Source organism: Gossypium hirsutum, chromosome A12 (genome assembly GCF_007990345.1).
Source record: "Gossypium hirsutum isolate 1008001.06 chromosome A12, Gossypium_hirsutum_v2.1, whole genome shotgun sequence".
Lineage (NCBI taxonomy): Eukaryota > Viridiplantae > Streptophyta > Magnoliopsida > Malvales > Malvaceae > Gossypium > Gossypium hirsutum.
Window position 1 is genome coordinate 56,362,557 of NC_053435.1, and position 22,707 is coordinate 56,385,263.

The following is a 22,707-nucleotide window of genomic DNA, read 5'->3' on the forward strand; positions in this document are numbered from 1 at the left end:
ACCTTAAAGTGATCAGAAACTACTACAGACTTGAAATGTTGTTCTAGTTTAGATCACCAACCTCTAAAGTCACCTCTATCAAACCTGGGACACTCTATCCTAAAACCCTTTCTCACTATTTCGACTTGTTGTGATTGACATGATAATCCAAAAGGTTCCATTTCTGACACTGGCAAAACAATAATAGGTTCATTGGCCGATACACTAGAAGGTTGTCCTCCCAGGATTCCCTTACCTTTGTTACATTGTAACACAAGAGTGGTTGCTACTGATGATTGTCGCAAGTATTGCTCCAATATAGACTGAAGTTCAGAGCGAAGTTCTCCTTTTAAATCAGTTTGCATGGAACAAATCTCTCATTTTAACTTTGTTTGCATCTCCTTATAATGGTAGTCCAGTTTGGTGTCAAGTTGTGAAAACTCCTATTGCAGTTGGCTCATCTGCTTCTGCAAACGAGTGGTGACTCTTTCGTTGGCCATGAAGATCGTTTTTCTTTAATACCTTTGATACGAAAATAGGAAGAAGAAGAAATATCAATAGAAGTAGAGAAAGAAAAAAGAGCTTGAGGAAGAAGAAGAATAAAAGAGAATTCAGAATTTCATTAATTTCTTTCATAAACGTCCTCTAACATGACAAGTGCTCAAATAATGCTGAAATGTCTAGTGCATAAAATGAAAAAACAATAGCTGTCAATCCTGCTACCTTGTAAGCACCGTATAACTTAAGGACATGGAATCAAAACGTGGCATTTAAGCCCCCTCTTTTATGTACTATAAAACGCAGAGTTTAAAGAAAAGCTAAACATAAACATTAGTGACTTCATTAACAGAAATAACAAAAGAAAAGCTTAAAAGATCTAGGCTTTCTGAATTGCTGAAGTATTTTATTCCATATCACCGAACTGAAAAAAGAAACAACCTTCTTTTTCGATGAAGAAACCAAAAAAGGTAGAAAGGGACATTTTTCTCTTTCTTTTTCTGTTCCTATGGATACAAGTTGAAAATGTTGGTGGGTTTGTTTTATTGTAACAGTACCTAGAGAGGAAGAGAGAAAGAAAGAAGAAAAAAGAACATGGAAAAAAATGAAAAAAAAATTGTTTTGATGATGTTATCTATGGCATTGTGCTTATGTGGCATGCCACATAGGCTATTTTGTTGATCTTCTGTTTGATTGACGGTCAACTCACGTTTACCGTTAAAATTGAGTTGATTTCTAAAAAAAAATCGTAATATTAGGGTGTCAATAAAAAAAAAGGTTAAGGGTCAAACCCATAAACATTGAAGGTATTTTATGCAATTATGCCTTCTTAATTTCATGTATTTACCTATTTAAATATTTTTATTCGCAATTTAAATTATTTTTTATTTTAATTCCGTATATATGCATATTTGTTGTTATTATCACTATTTTCAAACATTACATTTTTTATATATTATATATTATTTTTAAACACGTAATTAATTTAAATACATGATTTTCACACGTGATAATTTTTTAGTATTTAATAATGGGTTTTTTTTAATCTGTTCACATTTTCTCATTGGTATAAAAAAATATTTTCGAAATATAAATGTAGTAATTTCTTATTTAAACTTATCATATATTATATATATATTGTGTATATTATTCGGAATAATCCTCGCTCAGTTGTTACATTATTACCACGTGGATGTATATATTGTGTCGTTACTGTTTATCTGGCCATGATTTCAGGTAACACAATCAAAGCAACAATACATTAAAAATTTGTTGGAATTCAAGCAAAATATAATGTTATTTAAAGCCTTTAATTCAAGTAAAATTGTTTTCCACGCCAAGATATTTACCAAATTCAAAGCCCTTCGTTCAGATTCTAAAGAATCATAACAATAGACAGTTACCAAATTTAATGTTAGATTTAAAAAAAAAATCTGGGCACTTTTTTACTTTTTTCAGCTAACTAAATTTTCTAAATATGGAAAAAGCTAAATATATATTAATAAGAGTTAACATTTACAATGTATAATTGATTTTACAATATTTATGGAAACATAATTACAAGAAAATTATATTAAAATCTCACAAGCTATCAATTTATTGCAAGAGCAATTTGATGTATTTTTGAAATTAAACATAGGATGCTTCTAACATCTTGCTGAACCACTCTCGATTGCTATAACATATATATTGCCCTAAATGCTTTTCATATCTTTTCTTTTTCCATTTTTTCAATACAATCCCCATTTTGTTATATTTGCTAACTACTATTTTTTTTTGTATTACATTTTATTATTAGATCTTTATTTACATCCTCAAAAGAAAGCAATCAATAGGAAATTCGAGGATCCCAAGCAAGAGATTGCATTTCTTTTATTGATCAATAAGACGAAAATGAAGCATCATGAAGAAGTTATAAATTGCACAACAAAATGAGCGAAAGAGTCAAGTGCAAATATAATTTTGAAAAAGGTATTCTTATGGGTTGTATGTTACGAAATAAGGATTACATATAGTTAAGGAATCCATATATATATATATATATTATGAAAACATACATTTCAACTATTGTAAAAGATCCAAGGTGAGTTTTCTACTGCCAAAGTCATAATTTCAATTCTACTTGAGGGTTGTTATATTCATATTTTTTAAATTGATTGGTTAAGGCAATTGATTTTTTAATCTACTTTTGGTTTACCCATTTTGCCCATTTTCCCCATTTTAAAAATTACTAACATGCATTCTTTACATACTTTCGTAAAGACTTTTATTTCATAAATGAAAATATATTTAAAAAATATGATTTTAACTAAGTTAATAAGGCCCCTAATATGGAAAGTCATTGTAATCTTGAAATAAGTTGCTAAAAGTTAGCATTCTTTCATTGATTGAAAGAATCCAAAACTGATTAAAACATAAAAACACAATTGTAATTTTAAGTTTTACTTAATGCATGCAAGTAAAACTAAAATAAATCCCCTAAATTCCCCTAAATTAAAGATGGGATAGGATCTTGAACATGCCTTTGCAAGTATGATTAACTGTTTCCTCTCCCATTTAAAAATCTTGCATGTAAGCTTCCAAACCCAAATATCATAAAAGAAATTCCTAAAAAATACCAACAATCAAAGATGCCGTTTAAGGTATTATTTAGAATTTTTATAAAAAAAACTTTTTTTTTTCTTTTCATGCATATTTCATAAAAAATCACTTTTCAAATTTTTTCAATAACATGAAACCTATAGAAATCTCTCGAATATATGGAGAGAAAGACAGAAAGCCTTTTAGTGTCACTGGTGTTGAAATATTAACAGGAAGTGAACAAACACATAAATCTCAAAGAACAATTAAGAACGAATAACAAAGAAAAGAAAGAAAGGAAAAACTCATGAATTTTTTTACTAAGTTCAACATAATTACAAAGAACTTCCGGACATGATTATCCTTAGCAAACTGAGCAATAGATAACAAGTTCTTGCACACTTCAGGAACATGTAGAACGTTATTAAGTCGCAACACTCTAGAACCATAATGAATAAAAGAAGAACTGATATGAGCAACAGGTACACTGGCACCATTGCCCAGAACAAGCTTATTAGTACCTGTATAATCAACAATAGTGGGTATATTAGAAAGATCATTACAGAAATGATTCGTAGCCCTGAAATCTGGATACCACTATTGGTCCAAGTTGCAGGGTGAGGTCGAGGCAAAATGACACCCTGAAGAAGGGGATGACTAAGCTTTAACATGCATAGAAGGCATGCATTGGTTGCGATCAGAAACACAACATTGATGGTGAGATTTCCATGATCGTTGTTGTTGATCATTGAATTGGTGGAAATTAACAGACATGTGTTGGCCTTGATCTACATCTAAAACACCTAAAAATAATAATCAAACCGATAATAGCATTTTTGAACTACATGTCCAATCTTGTCACACAACTAACACTGAGGTTGATTTTGAGAAAAGAAACCCCCACAACTCGAGCACAATAAGATCCTCCTCAAAATTCTTGCTTGTAATTTTGTCTACCACCTATACCGCCTGCTTTGCCTACAGTATTTCCCTGAGAATGGACAACATTAGCCTGTATAGGAACACTCGCCACAAAATCCAAGTGTCATGTCTCACAATCTAACAACATCTTAGTAAGCACATCCAGAGCAACATTCGTTATTGAGGCCACCACACGAACTGGTTCATTTTCCCCTTGTAATCCTGCAAGAATGATATTAATTTGTCCGGGCTCATACACCAAACTACCAGCTGCAATAAGAACATCACATATATTTTTTTATCTTAGCCAAATATTCTTTAATGGACAACTGCCTTTTTTTCTTAGAATAAAGACTATGTCTCATACTAGAAATCTTCATGCTTGACTTAGCAACAATTTTTCTTTCAATGGAAAGTCATACATCCAGACTCGTGCAAGCACTGGTTAGATAAACAAGAAATACATCACACACAGCGGACAAAAGCCAAGATGCCAAAAGTTTTTCCTGTTGATGATGCTCCAAGAATGCAAGATTTTCTATCAATTGACCATTGCTATTAACAAGAAATTGAGATGGAACACTAGTAGCGTCTAAAACAAAATCTTTCAAGTTACAGCCTTCAAGAAACAACATAATTCGATGTTTTCCCAAAAGAAAATTTATTTCATTGAGTTCAACAGTATCATGCTTAGGAAAATGATAAACACATTTATCCACTATACAAGAACTGCACCTAGGATCCAAGTGAAGAGAAGATACATGTGTAGCACCATTACCATCATTAGTAGACTGTCGATGATGACCGCTTTTTTTTTAGATCACTTCTGGAGCCATGACACACCAAAGAAACTTTAACAGCTTTCCACAACACACTATTTTATAACAATAAGCCATAACTCTTAATACCATGTTGAAATGTTAACAAGAAGTGAACAAGCACATAAACCTCAAATAACAATTAAGAGAGAATAATAAAGAAAAGAAAAAAAAAAGGAAAAACTTATGAATTTCTTTACTAAGTTCAACATGATTACAAAGAACCTCTAGCTATAGTATTTATACTAAGCTTTAACAATGAAGATGACAGCCAACTTGTACTAACTAACTTCACTAACAGAAATAGCTTACTAACAATCTAACTGCAGCAAGCCTAACAGCTACTGGAACTCATTCTTTAACATGCACTGAACCTTGTGACTTGTGAGCAACCTTAAGTTTGGCTCTAAACCTATTAAAAAACCTACATAAAAAGGCTTTGTGAGTATATCTGCTACTTGATCTTGTACTGGAACATGACCAATTGCCAATGCACTACTAGCAACATTTTCTCAAACAAAAAACAAATCAAGTTCCACATGTTTGAACTTTGAGTGGAAAACTGGATTTGTGGCAACAGCTACCACCCTTAAGTTATCACACCAAACAACTGCCTTTCTTGCAATAGGAACGTGCAACTCAGACAATAATGATTCCAGCCAGGCTATTTCAATAGTTGCATGTGCAAGACTCCTATACTCAGCTTCTGTTGTGGACTGTGACACAACTTGTTGCTTCCTAGATGTCCAAAAGACTAGAGTGGCGTCTTGAAACAGACGAAACCTTGTAGTAGACCTCCTATCATCCAGGTCAGTACCCCAATTTGCATCAGAATAACCAATAAAAGACAACAGAGAGCCAATAGTGAAGGAGATACCATAATCTAAACTAGCTTGATGTGTAACACCCCAAACCGGCCTAAACATTATGGTTGAATCTCAAAAATTACATTAACGACATACGAAATTATTTTTTTATTTTGAAAAAATAGAGGTTTGAGTTTGAAATCGTAAAAATTTCTAAGATTGACTAATTTTATTTCTTCAAAAAATATTTAGTAAAATATATTTATTTTTAAAAAAAATGTCATTTAATTGTAATTTTGTTTGAAAACATCTAAATATGAAAGATCTTATATTATAATTATAAAAATGATTTTTTTATAAAGAAGCCAAAATCAAATTTTCATAAATCTATTTAAGAAATTCACGAATTATTATTTGATTTAAAATTTAAGAAAAATATAATTAATTTAGAAAAAAATGAATTTTTTTAGAATACTTAAAATCCCATAATTTTGCATGCATGCATGATAATTTTAAAATCATAAAAATATAATTCACAACCTAAATAAAGTTAAAGTCCAAAAGTCCACAAAAACACAACCAAAAATCCAAATAGTTCAAAAATCTAATAAATATCCATGATGTAAAATTTTTTCAAGAGGCTCCACCAAGTGTTGATCCAAGTCCAATGTTTGAGTGTTATTTGAAATGGGGTGAGCTTTTTAAGCCTAGTGTGAGATTAACACAAACTCATTCATAACATAAAACATATAAGCTACAAAGTCATAAAATCACATATCTCAGTATTTCATAAGCATATCACACATGATCATGTCAATGCATAATTCGTAAAACAATGCAGATTTTAGTAAAACGGTCCTACCCATCTCCGCTACACACCATAATCGAGTTTATCCAGAACTCGTCTAACCAACACACCAAATTGTGAACCGTGTCACAGTAACGTAGATAAAGTGCCATATAAACAAAATCGTGGACAAGCCACCAAAGTCACAAATAAACAGCAATATAATCAAAATCGTGAACAATGTCACATTAATGTAGATAAACTACCATATACTTCCACCTTTCACATATCCCACCCTATGCATGTGATCTAGCCAAAACACTTAAAATCATATAGGCATGTTTAGCATGCAAATCACATATGTAATCAAGGTACCAAATTTTCACATCTTATTTTCATATGAATATCACATATGTCATATAATCACATGACATGAGAATGAAATGTATATATTTTTCATATTATTAGTAAACATCAATATCACACAACATGCTTTTCATAAGTATATGGTTTAAGAAAAACACTTACTTGATAAAAATCCATAAGGATGACTTGTCTCACTTTATGGATACACATAGTATCCCCATCAAACAACATTTTTTAGTAGCAACATTTTTATCAATATAATAATAGTCTTAATTTATTTAGTGTTGAAATTCACACCTGATCGTAGACCCGATGTGCAATAATCTCTCAAAACCCCCCACACATGGATCTACAATTAGATTACCTAATCGAGCAATAAATGAGGATCTTGAGTTAGGACTATCTTCTTAAGATATGATACAATAAATTGATTATTGATTATTATCAACACTTACCCTTAAAATATCTCTCGGATTAGCTATTTAATCCCAATAGTTAATGGTCTCTTGAGTTGATGCGGATCAACCCCTCTACGCATAATGTAACATCCCAAATTAGGGTCTAGTCAAAACAGTGATTTTGAGACCACAAATTCAAAATAGAAATAATTATTTTATGATTATTTGATGATCCATGATATGATTGCATGTTTGTGTGAAATTTTCAAGAAAAAAATTTATGCTTAAAGTGTCTACTTTGAAGTTAGGGACTAAATTGAATAAGTTGTAAAACTTAAGTTCTAGAAGATTTAAGCATAGAATTGCTATGGATTATTAATTAGAGGTCCTTAAATAGTAATTTGACCAAGTTCTAAAATTTTGGACAAAAATGGGCATGAATAGGAAATTTTTTGAAGAAAAGCCTTAAGGGCATTTTGGTAATTTAGTAATTAAAAGAATAAAAAGGGAAAAATCAAGCAAAATCTGCTCATCTTCTTCATGCCATAGCTGAAATTTTCATGCTCACCATAGCTAGGGTTTCTTCAACTTTCAAGCTCAATAGTAAGTGCATCTTAGCCTTGTTTTTAATGTTCTTTACATTTTTGAAGTTGTCATCAACCAATCTAGCTATTTCTACCATTATTTTGAGCTAGGGTTCATGTTCAAAAACTTACCCATGTGTGACATGCATGTATTTTGATGTTTATGGAAGAATATGAAAGTTTGATGTGTGTTAAATATCTTTTACAAAGTGATTTTGCATGAAAACGCCTAAAAGGGACTAATTTGTAAAAGTTGTAAAATGGGTAGTAAATATGTGAAATAAAGAAAAATGTGGGCTGCTAGGAGTAGGAATATGAATCGGCTAGGCTTGGGTAACAAAGAAAATGAATGTATTTCATTTTGCGAGCATAAAGACCAATTTGTAAATAAGTGAAAAGTTAGGGGTAAAAAGGTAATTTTGCCAAAGAATGTGTTATGGGTCGATTTGAACAATGTATGTATTAAACAAGTTAAATTTGGCATTATAGATCGTTAAATTTGGCATTATAAATCAAGAAAAATGTGATTCGAGTCTTGATCGGGGAAAAAATAAGGTTTATGAAGAATAGGTTCGTTTTTATCATTCTGTACCGAGGTAAGTTCATAAACAAAGAATGTGATGTTATGTTATATTTTCAATGCTTGAGTATTATGTGAATTCAAATTCTTTAATGCTATTATGAGTTATGCTTTGATTGCTCCAGAGTAAGTGATTGGTATTATGTACATTAAGATCAACATTACGAGCAAGCTTGACAGAGACGTGATATCGAAAAATCTCATTTGAACCTTAGGAATAGTTTAGGATACAAGTGACATACCACTAGGAACCATGTGATTTATAAGCTCATGAGATATGTGATATATGTTTATGTGGTTCCGAGTGCTGGTCTTGTACGTTTTACCAGTGGCTGGGTAGTCCGATATGTGTTACGGGTACCTGATAGCTTGTGTGAGCCCGTGTAGTTACGTCCTGACCGAAATCTTGTGTGAGTAGACCCGTGAGTAGCTCAAGAATGAGATTTTATGTGTCATGCGATATAAGGTAGCTTTAGCTACGTATGTGGCACTTATGTGTGAGCCTTTCGTGTATCCAATAGTATTCCGAGTGTTCAATGGCTAAAATTATCGAGTAACTTGACAATTGACCCAAGGGGTAAGTCAATGAGAAGAATGAGTAAGAGATTATTTTATAAGTTGATATAGGTATGTATACCAAACTCATGAGTAATGCCTTGGTATGTGATGAACTTATGACAAGGCTGTTTATGTGATGAGTAAGTTTAAGTGATTTGATGAAATACAAATTTATGTTCATTATGTTAAATGTATGTTAAATACTTGTTTAGATAGCATGTTATTTCCATATGAACTTACTAAGCTTTAATACTTACCCCCTTCCTTTTCATATTTTATAGTGTCGCCAAGCTAGCTCGGGGATCGAAAGACGTTAGAGACTCGATCACACTATCAATTGGACGTTTGGGTATAGTTAGTCTCAACATTTTGAGTATGGCATGTATAAAGGAATTGGTCATTTTGTTATGTGTCATATTGATTAGCCAAATAAGTTGGTTCACGATGTTATTATGATTCATTTTGTATAAGGCCATGAGATGTGGCTTATATTTACTTCTTGGGTTGTAACCCTAATTATTTATGCATGCATGCAATATGTTTATGCTTGTGATGTGGTTGGTGATTGCTTATTGGTAATGGATGTGATAAATGGCACATATGCTTAATGAATGAATTGGGACTAATAGGTATGACCATGTTCATGGTATAATTGAGTAGATTGAAGGTAGGTTTATAAGGATGAATAATTATGAAATTCGTGTGGAATGCCATATGAAAGCATAATGGTTTGAGCATGTGATATGTTGATAATTCAAAGTCATGGATAAATTATGATTGTGAGTATTTAAGTGACTAAATATACGATGTTGCCTACCATTAAAAATGTATAAGTGAGTAAGCTTTTAAGGATGACAACTGGCTTGGAAAATAGCCTTAAAGTTCTCCACACGAGTAGACACACGAGCATGTGTCTAGGTCATGTATGACACACGGTCTGCCCCATGGGTGTGTGATTCAATTGTGTGTCCTCTGCACCCTAATTTAGCAAAATAGAATGCCCAGTAGTAAACACACGGGTAGAGTCACGGCCGCGTGTCTCAGTCGTGTGAAGGATACGACCTCAGGACATGGGCGTGTGCCTAGGCCGTGTAAAGTTTGCATTTAATTTTTAGAATTTAATTCGCCATACGGCCTAAGCACACGGGCGTGTGACTTGGCCATATGACCCTATTTTTGTTGATGACATCATAAACAGATAGTTACACGGGATGAGGACATGGGATGTCCTAAGCCGCACGGGCGTGTGTGACTACACGGCCTACCCACACAGGTGTGTGACCCTTTTTCATGAAAATTTTTTAAGTTTTCTAAAGTACTTGGTTTAGCCCCGAACTACACCCAATGCATGTTTTGGGTGTTGTAGGCCCATATAAGGGACAATTTGCATATGTATGAATGAATTTAATTTGAACAAAATTTTATGGCCCGATTTTGTATGTTTGCTTGTGTTTAAGTCTGGTAATGCCTCATATCCTGTCCCGGTGTGAGACACAAGTAAGGGGTGTTATATTTAGTGGTATTAGAGTTACGGTTTAGTCGATTCTTGGACTAACGTAGCATGTGTACGAGTCTAGCTATACATGCCATAAATGAATTATGATAGTGTGACGACTCCTGACCATTTAAACTGCGTTTTTCATATAGTAATGGATCCTAATCGAGCTGAAGCTGATGGTCTAGAAAGTAATGAGTCGGCTCCCGCTCAAGGGGCAGCTCTATTTGAGAGTAGACCCGTGACCGTGAGTCAAGGAAGAAGAAAAGAGGTTAGGGAAGCCATTCTCCACATGATAAATGCTTGGTATACGGAGTTCGTTCAAACGAACCTGAACGTTCAACCCTCTCCACCCCCTCAAAGTTCTCAACCCGTACCCCTAGTGCCACAAGGCATGGACTTTATGAGGTTTCACAAAACCCCTGTTGATAAGATTCGGAAACAAAGGGCAGAAGAGTTCAGAGCAAATGTCGAGGATGATGATGAGAAAGCAGAATTTTGGCTTGAAAATTTGATAAGGGTATTTGATGAACTATCATGCACACCCGGAGAATGTTTGAAGTGTGCTATTTCCTTGTTGAGAGACACGACATATCACTGGTAGAAGACACAAGTATCTATGGTACCTCAAGAGAGGGTCATATGGGAAATCTTCCAAGAAGAATTTCGAAAGAAGTACATCAGTGAAGGATTCATTGACCAGAAGCGCAAGAATTTTTAGAATTGAAACAAAGCCGCATGTTAGTGATTGAGTACGAAAGAAAGTTTTTCTGGCTCATTAAGTATGCTCGGGAACGTGTATCCTCTGAGGCTAAAATGTGTAGAAGGTTTGAAGACGGACTTAATGAGGATATTGAAATTAGTAGGTATTCTTGAGCTGAAGGAATTTGTTGTGCTCGTCGATCGGGCTTGTAAAGCTGAGGAACTGACCAAGGAAAAGAGAAAAGCTGAAGCTGAGGCTAAAGATATAAGAAAGAGGCCGATGAGCAAGCATTCCCCTCTCAGACTAAGAAATCCAGAGATATGTATTCTCGTTCTCATGTTTCGGCTGGGCATTCGCACGGAAATCGTAGGAAACAAAATTCGAGTTTTAAATCTCATGCTACATCTGTAGCTAGTGTAGGTAATGCTAAACCTTTTAAAACTAAGTGCCAACATTGCGGTAGATATCATCTGGGCATGTGTAGGATGAACGACGAATCCTGTTTTAGATGCAGTTCTCAAGACCACTAAATCAAGGACTGCCCCGAGATAATCGAGAAAGAAAAATTTCAGAATACAAAGCCGAGTAGTACGGCTGCAAATGGGCGACCCTCGAGAAATACCGGTAATGGGGCTAGCAGCAAAAGTGTAGCGAGGGATACAACAGTGAGATCCGAAGCTAGAGCTCCAGCTAAGGCCTATGCCATACATGCGTGTGAGGACGCATCTTCTCCCGATGTGATCACTGGTACTTTTTCTCTTTATGATACTACTGTTATTGCCTTGATTGACCCTGGTTTTACCCATTCGTATGTGTGTATGAAATTGGTATCTAGCAAGAATCTGCCTGTTGAGCCTATGAAATTTATGATTAAAGCGTCAAACCCATTAGGCAAACATGTTTTAGTTGATAAGGTATGCAAGAAATGTCCCTTGATGATTAAAGGTCATTGTTTTATGGCTGACTTGAAGTTGTTGCCATTTGGTTAATTTGATGTTATATTGGGTATGGATTGGTTGACACTTCATGATGCTGTAGTAAATTATAAAGAAAAAGTTATTGAATTGAAATGTGAAAATAGTGAAATTCTCCAGGTTGAATTAGATGAGTCAAATAGGTTACCAATTGTGATTTCTTCGATGCCTGCTCAGAAACGTATGAGAAAAGGGTGTGAGGCTTATTTGGCTTCTGTACTGAATACAAAAGAGTACAAAAGAGTCTGAATTAAGAATTGAATCAGTGCCTGTTGTATGTGAATATTTGAATGTATTTTCGAAATAATTGCCAGGTTTACCTCCAATTAGAGAAGTGGAGATTGGTATTGATGTAATGCCAAGGACGACACCTATTCTGATTGCTCCGTATAGGATGGCTCCGACTGAATTGAAAGAACTGAAGTCAATTGCAAGAATTGACCGACAAGGGTTTTGTGAGACCGAGCTTTTCACCGTGGGGTGCTCCGGTATTATTTGTGAAAAAAAAAGGCGGATCTATGAGATTGTGTATAGACTACGATAGCTCAATAAGATAACAATCAAAAACAAGTATCCTTTGCCAATGATTGATGACTTGTTCAATCAATTGAAAGGAGCGATATGGTTTTCTAAAATAGACTTGAGATCCGACTACTATCAGTTGCAAGTTAAAGAGTCGGATGTGCCTAAAACTGCTTTTAGAACGAGGTATGGCCACTATGATTTCTCGTTATGCCATTTGGGCTGACGAATGCTCTTGTTGTGTTTATGGATTTAATGAACCGGATATTTCGATCATATTTGGAAAAGTTTGTTGTTGTGTTTATTGATGATATTCTAATTTATTCAAGAGATGAGGCAGAGCATGCCGAGCACTTGAGAACTGTTTTGTAGATTTTAAGAGACAAACAGTTGTATGCTAAGTTCAGTAAAAGCGAGTTTTGACTTTGAGAAGTTGGATTCTCGGGCCACATTGTTTCAGGTGATGGTATCCGAGTTGATCCTATCAAGATTCTGCTATCGTTGAATGGAAACCGCCAAGGAATGTATCCGAGGTTAGAAGCTTTTTGGGCTTAGCTAGTTACTACCAACGGTTTGTGAAAGGATTTTCTATGTTTGCTACTCCCATGACAAGATTGCTTCAAAAGGATGTTAAGTTTGAGTGGTCGGAAAAGTGTCAGCAAAGCTTCGAGAAATTGAAGATGTTATTGACCAAAGCACCGGTTTTGGTACAACCCGAGTCAGGTTAAGAATTGGTAATTTATAGTGATGCTACCTTAAATGGTTTGGGATGTATACTTATGCAAGAGGGTAAAGTCATAGCTTATGCTTTGAGGCAGTTGAAGCCTCACGAGAAGAACTATCCGACACATGACTTAGAGTTGGCCGCCATAGTGTTTGCCTTGAAGATTTGGCGACATTATTTATTTGGTGAGAAATGTCATGTTTATACCGATCACAAAAGTCCTAAGTACTTACACTACAACAAAACAGGTTTTTAGCGGCGTTTTTTAGGCCTATAAGCGCTGCTAAAAATATTTGTGACGTTTTTAATAACGCCACAAAAAATGCCGCTATAGACAACGCCGTTAAATTTTAGAGGCGTTTATTTAAAAAAAATGTCCCTATATAACATGACCTTTAGTGATCTTTTACAACAAAAGTCACTATAAAACATGACCTTTAACGGTGCTTTTCTAATAAACGCCGCTATAGAATGTGACCTTTAGCGGCGCTTTTCTTACAAACACCGCTATAAACATGACCTTTAGTGGCGCTTTTCCTACAAACGCCGCTATATAACATGACCTTTAGCAGCATTTTTCCCAAAAACGCCGCTAAAGACCATATCAAAATTCAACTTCTTTTTTAATCATCTCATTTACGTTCTTACCTTAAATGATCATACAAAATTTTAATGACCTAACAATGGACACATTTTAAATTGTTTTTGAGTTCAATAACATTAACAAGTGAACTGTTCATAATGTTTGATCAAAATGTTAACATAATCATCTTTGAAAACCCAATCTAATGAGTACAGTACATACTTTCTTCTAAAACTAAAATATTTGAAACTTATGCTGAATAAATAACATGATGTCCACTATAAGAAACTTCAACTACAAACATACTACAATAAGTTACTACAAAAGAGTTCTTTCAAAGCTGTTACCACTGCATTATAAATCTCTTCACCCCATTACAGCTTTAGATTTGTTAGATTCTCCTACCATGATGAGCATAGAGTAGTGGCCTGAATTCCCACTTCATCACAAGGAAATCGCAACTTACAAGTGTCATGAAAAGCCTTTGGATCAAGCTCTCCCATTCTCTTTAATCCAATATTAGTGCAATTACCCAACAATTCTGGCAAACCCTGCATAAAAGAAAGAAAACATTGATTTTATGAGCAGTAGCTTGAGTTTGCATAGTAATCCAAGGCTTAGGCAAACGTAATTCAATCTTAAGCCAAGATAAAGTAGGCAGTACCTAAATTAGCACTTTCCTTGCTTCATGTAGCTCATCATTGCTTTGACACTCTTTGTATATAAGAGCTCTGTTTGTTGACCAACAATATTACCCACTGAAATAGCTTAAAGACATGCATAGAATATATGCCTACATTAAATTCTACCTGACATCATAGTGCAAACACAAAGAATGAGAAAGGAGGAAAAGAAAGACACATGGGTGCAAGACTAATATTAAGCTATCATCAACATTGGGCATTCAATTTCTTTCCCTGGTTTCAGTTTCTGTTTTAGATCCATGATATTCTAGAGAGCATCTAAAAGCTTCTTAAATATAAAGGAACATAAGCTTGATGCAAATATAGAAATAAAAAAAATAAAGAACACCCAGTTGAAAAAAGAAGATTTGAAGCACAAACCTGTTGTGATATATAGCCTGAATGCAAGCAAATGAGAGTCGCTTCAACCTGTAGACAACCAAAGAATGATTGGATAAGTAGTTCGTGCCTGCAAAGAGTTCCACAACATCCCCTGTTGCACAATTATATGTGAAAGTTAAAGAAAGAAAGAAATGCATAAACTAAAATAATTATATGAAATGCATAATAAGTTGTCCATAAATATGCAAAAGTTCGAGAAAAAAAGAAAGATAAGCAGTTAATCACTGCCACCACCATAATTATATGCAACACACCACTTATCCATAATACAACTATTCAAGAAGGGATTATTATAGAAATACCACTTTCTCGAACAAAATGCTGAATTAATCGGCAAATCTCAGCAAGAACAGAAAAATCATTCATATTCCATGCATTGACAAAGAAAATTAGCTGGCGGAGAAACTCTAAGTCTGGACCAAAACAATGCCTGCATAAAAAGGGCAGATCTGAATAAAATCAGAAAATCACATTAAAGATAAGGCATTTCAAAAAGCAGTAAAGCAGGCCCAAAAGAAAATGGTGTTTCAGTTCACTCTGTTGACATTAAATGGAGCTCTCTATAAAATGAACCAAAATAGTTCTTGACAGGAAACATGTTAAAGACATTATAAATGCCCAAATATACCTGTCTACATGATGACCGTGCTTTCCATAAGTTTTGTAGAACTGCTCTCGCACCTTGGCTCGTTCAACTTCCACTACCTTTCCCCTTCTGAAGTATTTCTGTAGTTAATAATTAGTCAAGACTTTGCCAAATGTAGACCAGCAAGTTCTTAAAGACAAATCCAAACAACCATTTTGTTAAACTAAATTGCCTAATAGAAAGGCATACTCAAAATTCATATACACCCTACGCCGATAACAATTCAATTTAGTAATAAGTATTAGATGTTTTTAAATCATAAAGCAGACACACCTAAATAAACAATGCAGGTTTTAATTTAATAAAAACTATTTATTTCACCACCTTATTAGCTTGGAGGATAGTTTAATGTATTTAAACCTAATAGTGAATTTAATATACATTAAATCACAAATTTTCCTAAGTAAACCTGAGAATGGAATTTAATCTCTTTCCCAGATATAAGGAAGTTAAAGGAAAACAAAGGGTAGTCTCTCAATCACCTTCTACAATGCAATGATTACATCTACCAATAGTTTGACCCTCCAAAACTATATTAGCACTTACCTAGCACAAATAAAGAACGGCCTATACATAATGCTAAACCTGTGCAATCTAACCAACTCTTCGCATTACAAACGAACCTAGAATTTTTGGAAATAGTCTATTGCATATGATTGTATTTAAACTAAACAAGCATTGAAATTCACGAGAATAATTTTCAGCTCAATGCAAAAAAAAAAAAAAAAAAGAGGAAAAAAAAAGTTCTTCAACTAAACCAAATAAAGTAATTAATGAAACTAAGAAACAGCCTAAATTCAAAAGCAAAACCTGAATCTTGAGAGCTGCAGAATTTTGCTGGCACAACCAAAGACAGCGATTGCGTTCCAAACGCGTTTGTTTAAGAAGTTTCTGCCTATCTCTCTCTTTGGAGCTCTGACCGCCCAAATCAACCCGCTTTCGAGTAGTTGGATCACCCGTGAAGAACATTCTCGAAACTCAGCAACTCTGCTAAAACCCAAAAAAGAAACCGAAAGCAATCAATATTCCCAGGGAGCAAAACATTCGTTAGAAAAATATAAACTCACATCATTGAATAGAAAACAAGATATATGTACATCCATGGCTTTGAAAGCTAAGTTTACCAGGATGCATGCATATATTTATATATATGTACACACAAATGTATGAGCTTCCAAGTACAATGCTCACCTAATTATAGGTCTATGGAGACCTTCAGACCATCACGTGCAAGTTAGACATGGATTCCTTCCCTGCATACAGTTAAGAAGAATAATGTCAGATATCGGGGGCTTCTTCTTTTGTTCTAACTAAATACCTTAAATAATTACCTTAAATTTAAAATAAAAGTTAGAAAGCATCCATGAACCCTATAAATAAATTCAACAGCTTTAGGGAAACAAAGTTGAGAAATGCATATGTGCCAACTTTTAATATCCATGAAAAAATGGAGGAAAAAAGAGAGAGTATACTCTAATTAAAAAAAGCAAATCAAATCACCAATCAAAGTTAAAAATAGCAATGGTATAACTGTCACGGCTGCTAATCTGCAGTCGCAGCACAAATCGTAACCACTAAAGACCTCAATAGCAATGTGAACAAATTTCACATCAATAGCAGCGGATTGATGCTGCAAATAGCAGGTAAGGGAATCAGATAGCTTTAAAAAAAATTCTCCCTCTCAACAAATAGTGCACGAGATGAGACAGAATAACAAGCAGTAGGATCTAAAACAGAAATTTGAATATAACGGATGATGCAGATGCAGAGACAATTTTCATGATTGAAATAGAATGTTCAAGTTAGGTTTACGGTTTCAAAGATTGCCTTATTTAATTCCTTGCTCTGTCGAAAACTAGACGGTAGGAGATGAAGAACTAGCATAAAACCCACCACCAAATCAGAAAAATACAAGCCCAGAAAACTGAAACTGAAGAGGTTTTGAGAGAATTTTACCAGAAATTTAGAGGGAAAACAAGGATTGAAACCGTAAAAGTGAAAGAGAAATGTGAAGTTCTGTCCATGTTAGGGATTTGGGGAAGGGAATTTTGGGGAAGGGGATCTGAGGCAAATAAAATGGAGAAAAAAAGATAGGGATTTCGGGTGTTGGGGATTTAGGGGAGGGATTTCTGTGTTTTAATTTGGGCAAAACAGAATGATGATGTTTCGCTTAATTGCTTTTGCGACCTGTTTTGAGGCGCCGCTAATTCTCAATCTATAGCGGCGTTTTTTAAAAAGCGCTGCTTGTTCTTGATTTATAGTGGTGTTTTTTAAAAAGTACCGCTAATTTTCAGTCTTGCGGTGTTTTTAAAAAGTGCTATTAATGTCACTAAAGCTCAACACAAAACGATGGCATTTTACTTAACTTTTTTGCAACGTTTTTCAAAAAGCGCCGCTAATGCTCGACCTATAGCGACGTTTTTCAAGAAGCGACACTAATTCCAAATGCGCCACGGCGTTTTTCAAAATGCGCCGCTAATTCCACTTCTCAACATAAAGCGACGGCGTTTTGCTTAACTCTTTGCGATGTTTTGCAAAAAGTTCCAGTAATGCTTAACCTATAGCAGCGTTTATTAAGAAGCGTCGCTAATGCCACAAATTTTGCGGCATTTTTGGTTCAAGCACCGCTAAAAATGCCGCTAAAAATCAATTTTGTTGTAGTGTTAATGACTCAAAAGGACTTAAACTTACGACAACGGAGATGGTTAGAACTGTTGAAGGATTATGAGCTTGTGATTGATTACCATCTGGGTAAGGCGAAAGTGGTCGCTGACGCCTTGAGTAGGAAGTCGTTGTTTGCCTTGAGGGCTATGAATACACGGCTGACTTTGTTCGATGATGGTTTGATTCTAGCCGAGTTGAGAGCTAGACCAACTTTTCTTCAACAGATTTGTGATGCTCAGAAAGTTGATAAAGAGTAGCAAGCTAAGAGAGTTCAGTGTGAGTCCAACAGTGAACCGGATTTTCTGAGTGATCTGATGGTTGTTTGAGATTCCGTAGTAGGATTTGCGTTCCGAAGGATACTGAGTTGATTCGTAATATTTTAAATGAGGCACACAGTGGTTGTTTGACAGTTCACCTAGGCAATACAAAAATGTATAATGACTTGAAGAAAATGTATTGGTGGAATGGTATGAAAAGAGATATCTCAGAGTTTGTATCAAAATGTTTAATTTGTCATTAGGTAAAGGTCGGAAACCAAGTACCTTCAGGTTTGCTTCAGCCAATGGTGGTTCTCGAGTGGAAACGGGATCAGATTACTATGGATTTTGTGACAGAGTTGCCTTTAACTCCGAGAAAGAAAGATACCATATGGGCCATTGTTGATAGATTAACTAAGACGAATCATTTTATACCGGTACGTACTGATTTCTCACTTGATAAGTTAGTTGAATTGTACATTGGTGAAATTGTCAGACTTCATGGAGTACCTATATCATTTATTTCAGATAGAGATCCGAGATTCACTTCACGATTTTGGAAAAAGTTACAAGAGTCTTTGGGTACGAAGTTAAACTTTAGTACCGCTTTCCATCCGCAAACTGACGGTCAGTCGGAGAGAGTAATTCAAATACTTGAAGACATGCTCCGATGTTGTATATTGGAATTCCAAGGTAGTTGGGATAAATACTTACCATTGGTAGAGTTTGCCTATAACAACAGTTATCAGTCGAGTATGAAAATGGCGCCTTATGAGACATTATATGGGCGTAAGTGTCGAACACCTCTGTATTGGACTAAACTCAGAGAAAATCAGATTCACGGGGTTGACTTAGTCAAAGAAACCAAAGAGAAAGTGAAGAAAATTTGTGATTGTTTGAAAGCTGCTTCGAATAAACAGGGCAAGAAAATTTTTGAAAGTGTCTCCATGGAAAAAGGTTTTGAGATTTGGTAGAAAAGAGAAGTTGAGTCTGCGTTTTATTGGACTGTATGAGATCACCAAGAGAGTAGAGCCAGTTGCCTATCAGTTAGCCTTACCGTCCGAATTGGAAAAGATTCATGATGTGTTCCATGTGTTTATGTTGTGGCCGTTATCGATCTGATCCTTCACATGTGATTTCACCGATAGAGGTTGAGATTCAACCGTATATGACTTACAGTGAAATACCAATTAAGATTTTAGCTTGAGAAGTCAAACAATTGAGAAACAAGAGTATTGCCTTTGTAAAAGTGTTATGGCAAAGACATGGGGCTGAAGAGGCTACATGGGAGCCTGAGGAGGCCATGAGAAACCAATACCCAAACCTTTTCACCGGTAAGATTTTCGGAGACGAAAATCCCTAAAGGGTCTAGCCAGAACAGTGGTTTCGAGACCACAAATCCAAAATAAAATAATTATTTTATGATTATTTGATGATTCATGATATGATTGCATGTTTGTGTGAAATTTTCATGAAGAAATTTTATGCCTAAAATGTCCAATTTGAAGTTAGGGACTAAATTGAATAAGTTGCAAGACTTGAGTTCTAGAAGATTTAAGCATGAAATTGTTATGGATTAAGAGGTCCTTAAATAGTAATTTGACCAAGTTCTAAAATTTTGGAACAAAATGGGCATGAATAGGAAAAATTTTAAATAAAAACTTTAAGGGCATTTTGGTCATTTAGTAATTAAAAGAATAAAAAGGGAAAAATCAAGCAAAATTTGCTCATCTTCTCCATTCCACAGCCGAAATTTTCATGCTCACCATAGCTAGGGTTTCTTCAACTTTTAAGCTCACTAGTAAGTGCATCCTATCCTCGTTTTAATGATTTTACATTTTTGAAGTTGTCATCAACCGATCTAGCTATTTCTACTATTATTTTGAGCTAGGGTTGTAACACCCCAAACCCGGCTCAGACGTTATGGCCAGATCCGATGTGCCACATCGAAGCGTTCAAAACATTTTATATTGTTGATCCAGAAAAACTTACTTAGTGTTTTAAAAGATAATTTCAGTATAGGTTAAAGTGAATGGAAGCTGTGCACCAGGTAGGAAATCGGAAAAGAGGAGGTGAGTCCATCGGACTGCTTAAGTACCAAGCTCCCTTCGGATCCAATCCTAGACATGCATACCGCCATTGCCACACCTTAACGTCATGTATATTTCTAGGAAACCGATTTGATTAAGTCTTTTTTAGGAAAAGTGATTAATTTTGGAAAATACTTTCATTGCGGAAGCTTTGCTTGTTATCGTGGTATTTTGAAATCAATTGTTGTTTTTGAAAACGCGCCCTAAAGCTTTCCAACTTCAACAGTTAAAATAAGTAATACTTATCTTAGTAACACATATTAAAACCATCAAGAATAATTAAGCGGCCTTATTACATTTAAAAAAAAACCCAAAACCTCAAACGTAAATAAAAGGATATCCAGTTCACCAGAAGAAAATCAAACTTTCAGAACGGGTGGCCACTCCGAATTCCCTCACAGCTCCAAGCCCACTATGGTTGGGGATTACCTGCGTGGATGGAAATAAAAGGGGTGAGTTTGGGGAAACTCAGTGTGTAAATTAACCCAACCATAGCCTATATCAGCTCAAACCACAGAAACAGAATAAGTTGGCCTTAGTCCAGAACAGAAATTCAGAATAAAGCCCATAGGCCCACAACAGAACAGAACAGATATTACATGTTTATGCAGAAACCCAACCATATCCAACCGTATACACCCCTGTACCAACCTTACACCGTGTGCGGAGACAACTCGACCCACCCAACTGCTACACACCACAGAATTTACAGCATGGCTGCCAGAACAGATAATGTGACAGAGTCACCAGATACAGATAATCGTGGCAGAGCCACCAGAATAGATATATGTGGCAGAGCCACCAGATCAGATATTTGTGGCATAGCCACCAGGACGCTTCCTCCATAATATAACCCATGTCCCCATGCATCAGAAATAATATGTCATGGCATACGTATACAGAAACAGAACATCATGCTTTTCAAAAAAAATAACCCTAGGGGTATAACGGTAATTTTGCATACATAGGGGTGTTCAAGTAATTTCACTATTCTTAAGGTTTTCATACATAACATAGCCATTTACGTACGATCAGAAACACTTACTGCGTTTTCTTACCAACTTGGACCCGTTGGCCCATTATCCCGTTTTTGGCCCATTAAGCTCAAAAATATCGAAATGCACAGAATCGCACACTCTGCAGCTTATCACTTTAATTTACCATATACAACAAAATATTAATCTCATGAGCATTAGCACATCACAAGATCTCAAAATACCGGCTTTTCAGATTTTGCCGATCTAGTCTATAAGAGGGTGTTAGTTACACACCTGTTTACGACGATATGCTGACGAGATCCACACACGAACCGCCTACAATTGGATTACTAACACGTTAATCTAACTATTCAAATACAAACTACGTATTAACCCCTTACAATATTCAGCCAACCACACCTACAGATCAGAGTAAGCTTATAAGAAATCAATAAGCAACTCATTAACAAATTTTTGTCAGTGTTTACCACATAATCATAATTTCACTGCAAGTTGTTTTCTTGAGCAACAGTCCCTAAATCATTTATAACTGGAGCTACGAAACTCAAAATCAAGTGCCATTAATTTTCCCTGAAAATAGACTCATATATCTTCTATCCATAAAATTTTCAGAATTTTTGGCATGGCCAATCAATACCAGATTTTTCTTAAAGTTTCCCATGTTTCACTATTTAACTAATCTGACCACTCTTCATTACGAATCAAATTTCTCATTGTACAGAATTCAAAATATGTTCTCGTTTATTCCATTTGAAACTAGACTCATTAAGCTTTAATTACATAATTTATGCAGCTTCTAACTCATCTCCCACAATTTATGGTGATTTTCCAAAGTCATGTTACTGCTGCTGTCCCAAGCAGATTTATTACCAAATCACTCTTTCACACCTAACTTGCATTCTTGTTATTTAAACATGTATATCACCAATCAATCATCATATATCTATGATTTTACTTAAGTATAATCTCCATTTCATCATTTTAAAGCACAACATGTTAGCCGATTTTTCCCCTTAGTATCTAAGGCACATGCATGCTCATTTGTTTGGCTCAACTTCACCTATCTTCCATTTTTCATCAAAAGAACATGA

The 22,707-nt window shown here is 35.0% G+C and overlaps 1 protein-coding gene and 1 long non-coding RNA gene across 12 annotated transcripts; both read right to left on the bottom strand.

The window, feature by feature from the left end:
- Positions 1–3,350: 3,350 nt before the first annotated feature.
- On the bottom strand, positions 3,351–5,805 carry LOC121211277 (uncharacterized). The gene is made up of 2 exons (XR_005906576.1): positions 4,757–5,805; positions 3,351–4,200 (listed from the first exon to the last, which is right to left on the bottom strand). It is a non-coding gene; the product is annotated as an uncharacterized lncRNA (long non-coding RNA).
- Positions 5,806–14,037: 8,232 nt separating this feature from the next.
- LOC107934259 (E3 ubiquitin-protein ligase UPL6) lies at positions 14,038–17,832 on the bottom strand. 11 transcript variants are annotated; one of them, XM_016866656.2, is made up of 9 exons: positions 17,564–17,804; positions 17,435–17,484; positions 16,799–16,860; positions 16,418–16,594; positions 15,590–15,687; positions 15,264–15,391; positions 14,941–15,052; positions 14,541–14,607; positions 14,038–14,427 (listed from the first exon to the last, which is right to left on the bottom strand). In XM_016866656.2, exons 4-8 carry the CDS (start codon positions 16,574–16,576, stop codon positions 14,541–14,543), a joined length of 564 nt encoding a protein of 187 aa, XP_016722145.1. In that variant the 5' UTR covers positions 16,577–16,594; positions 16,799–16,860; positions 17,435–17,484; positions 17,564–17,804; the 3' UTR covers positions 14,038–14,427. The 11 variants fall into 11 exon arrangements, 7 of the variants coding, with proteins under 7 accessions (XP_016722145.1, XP_016722140.1, XP_016722151.1 ...); XR_005906575.1 differs by lacking the exon at positions 17,435–17,484 and having other exon boundaries at positions 14,541–14,685; positions 16,418–16,597; positions 17,564–17,784; XR_001693863.2 differs by having other exon boundaries at positions 14,541–14,634; positions 17,435–17,784.
- Between the last annotated feature and the right edge of the window lie 4,875 nt (positions 17,833–22,707).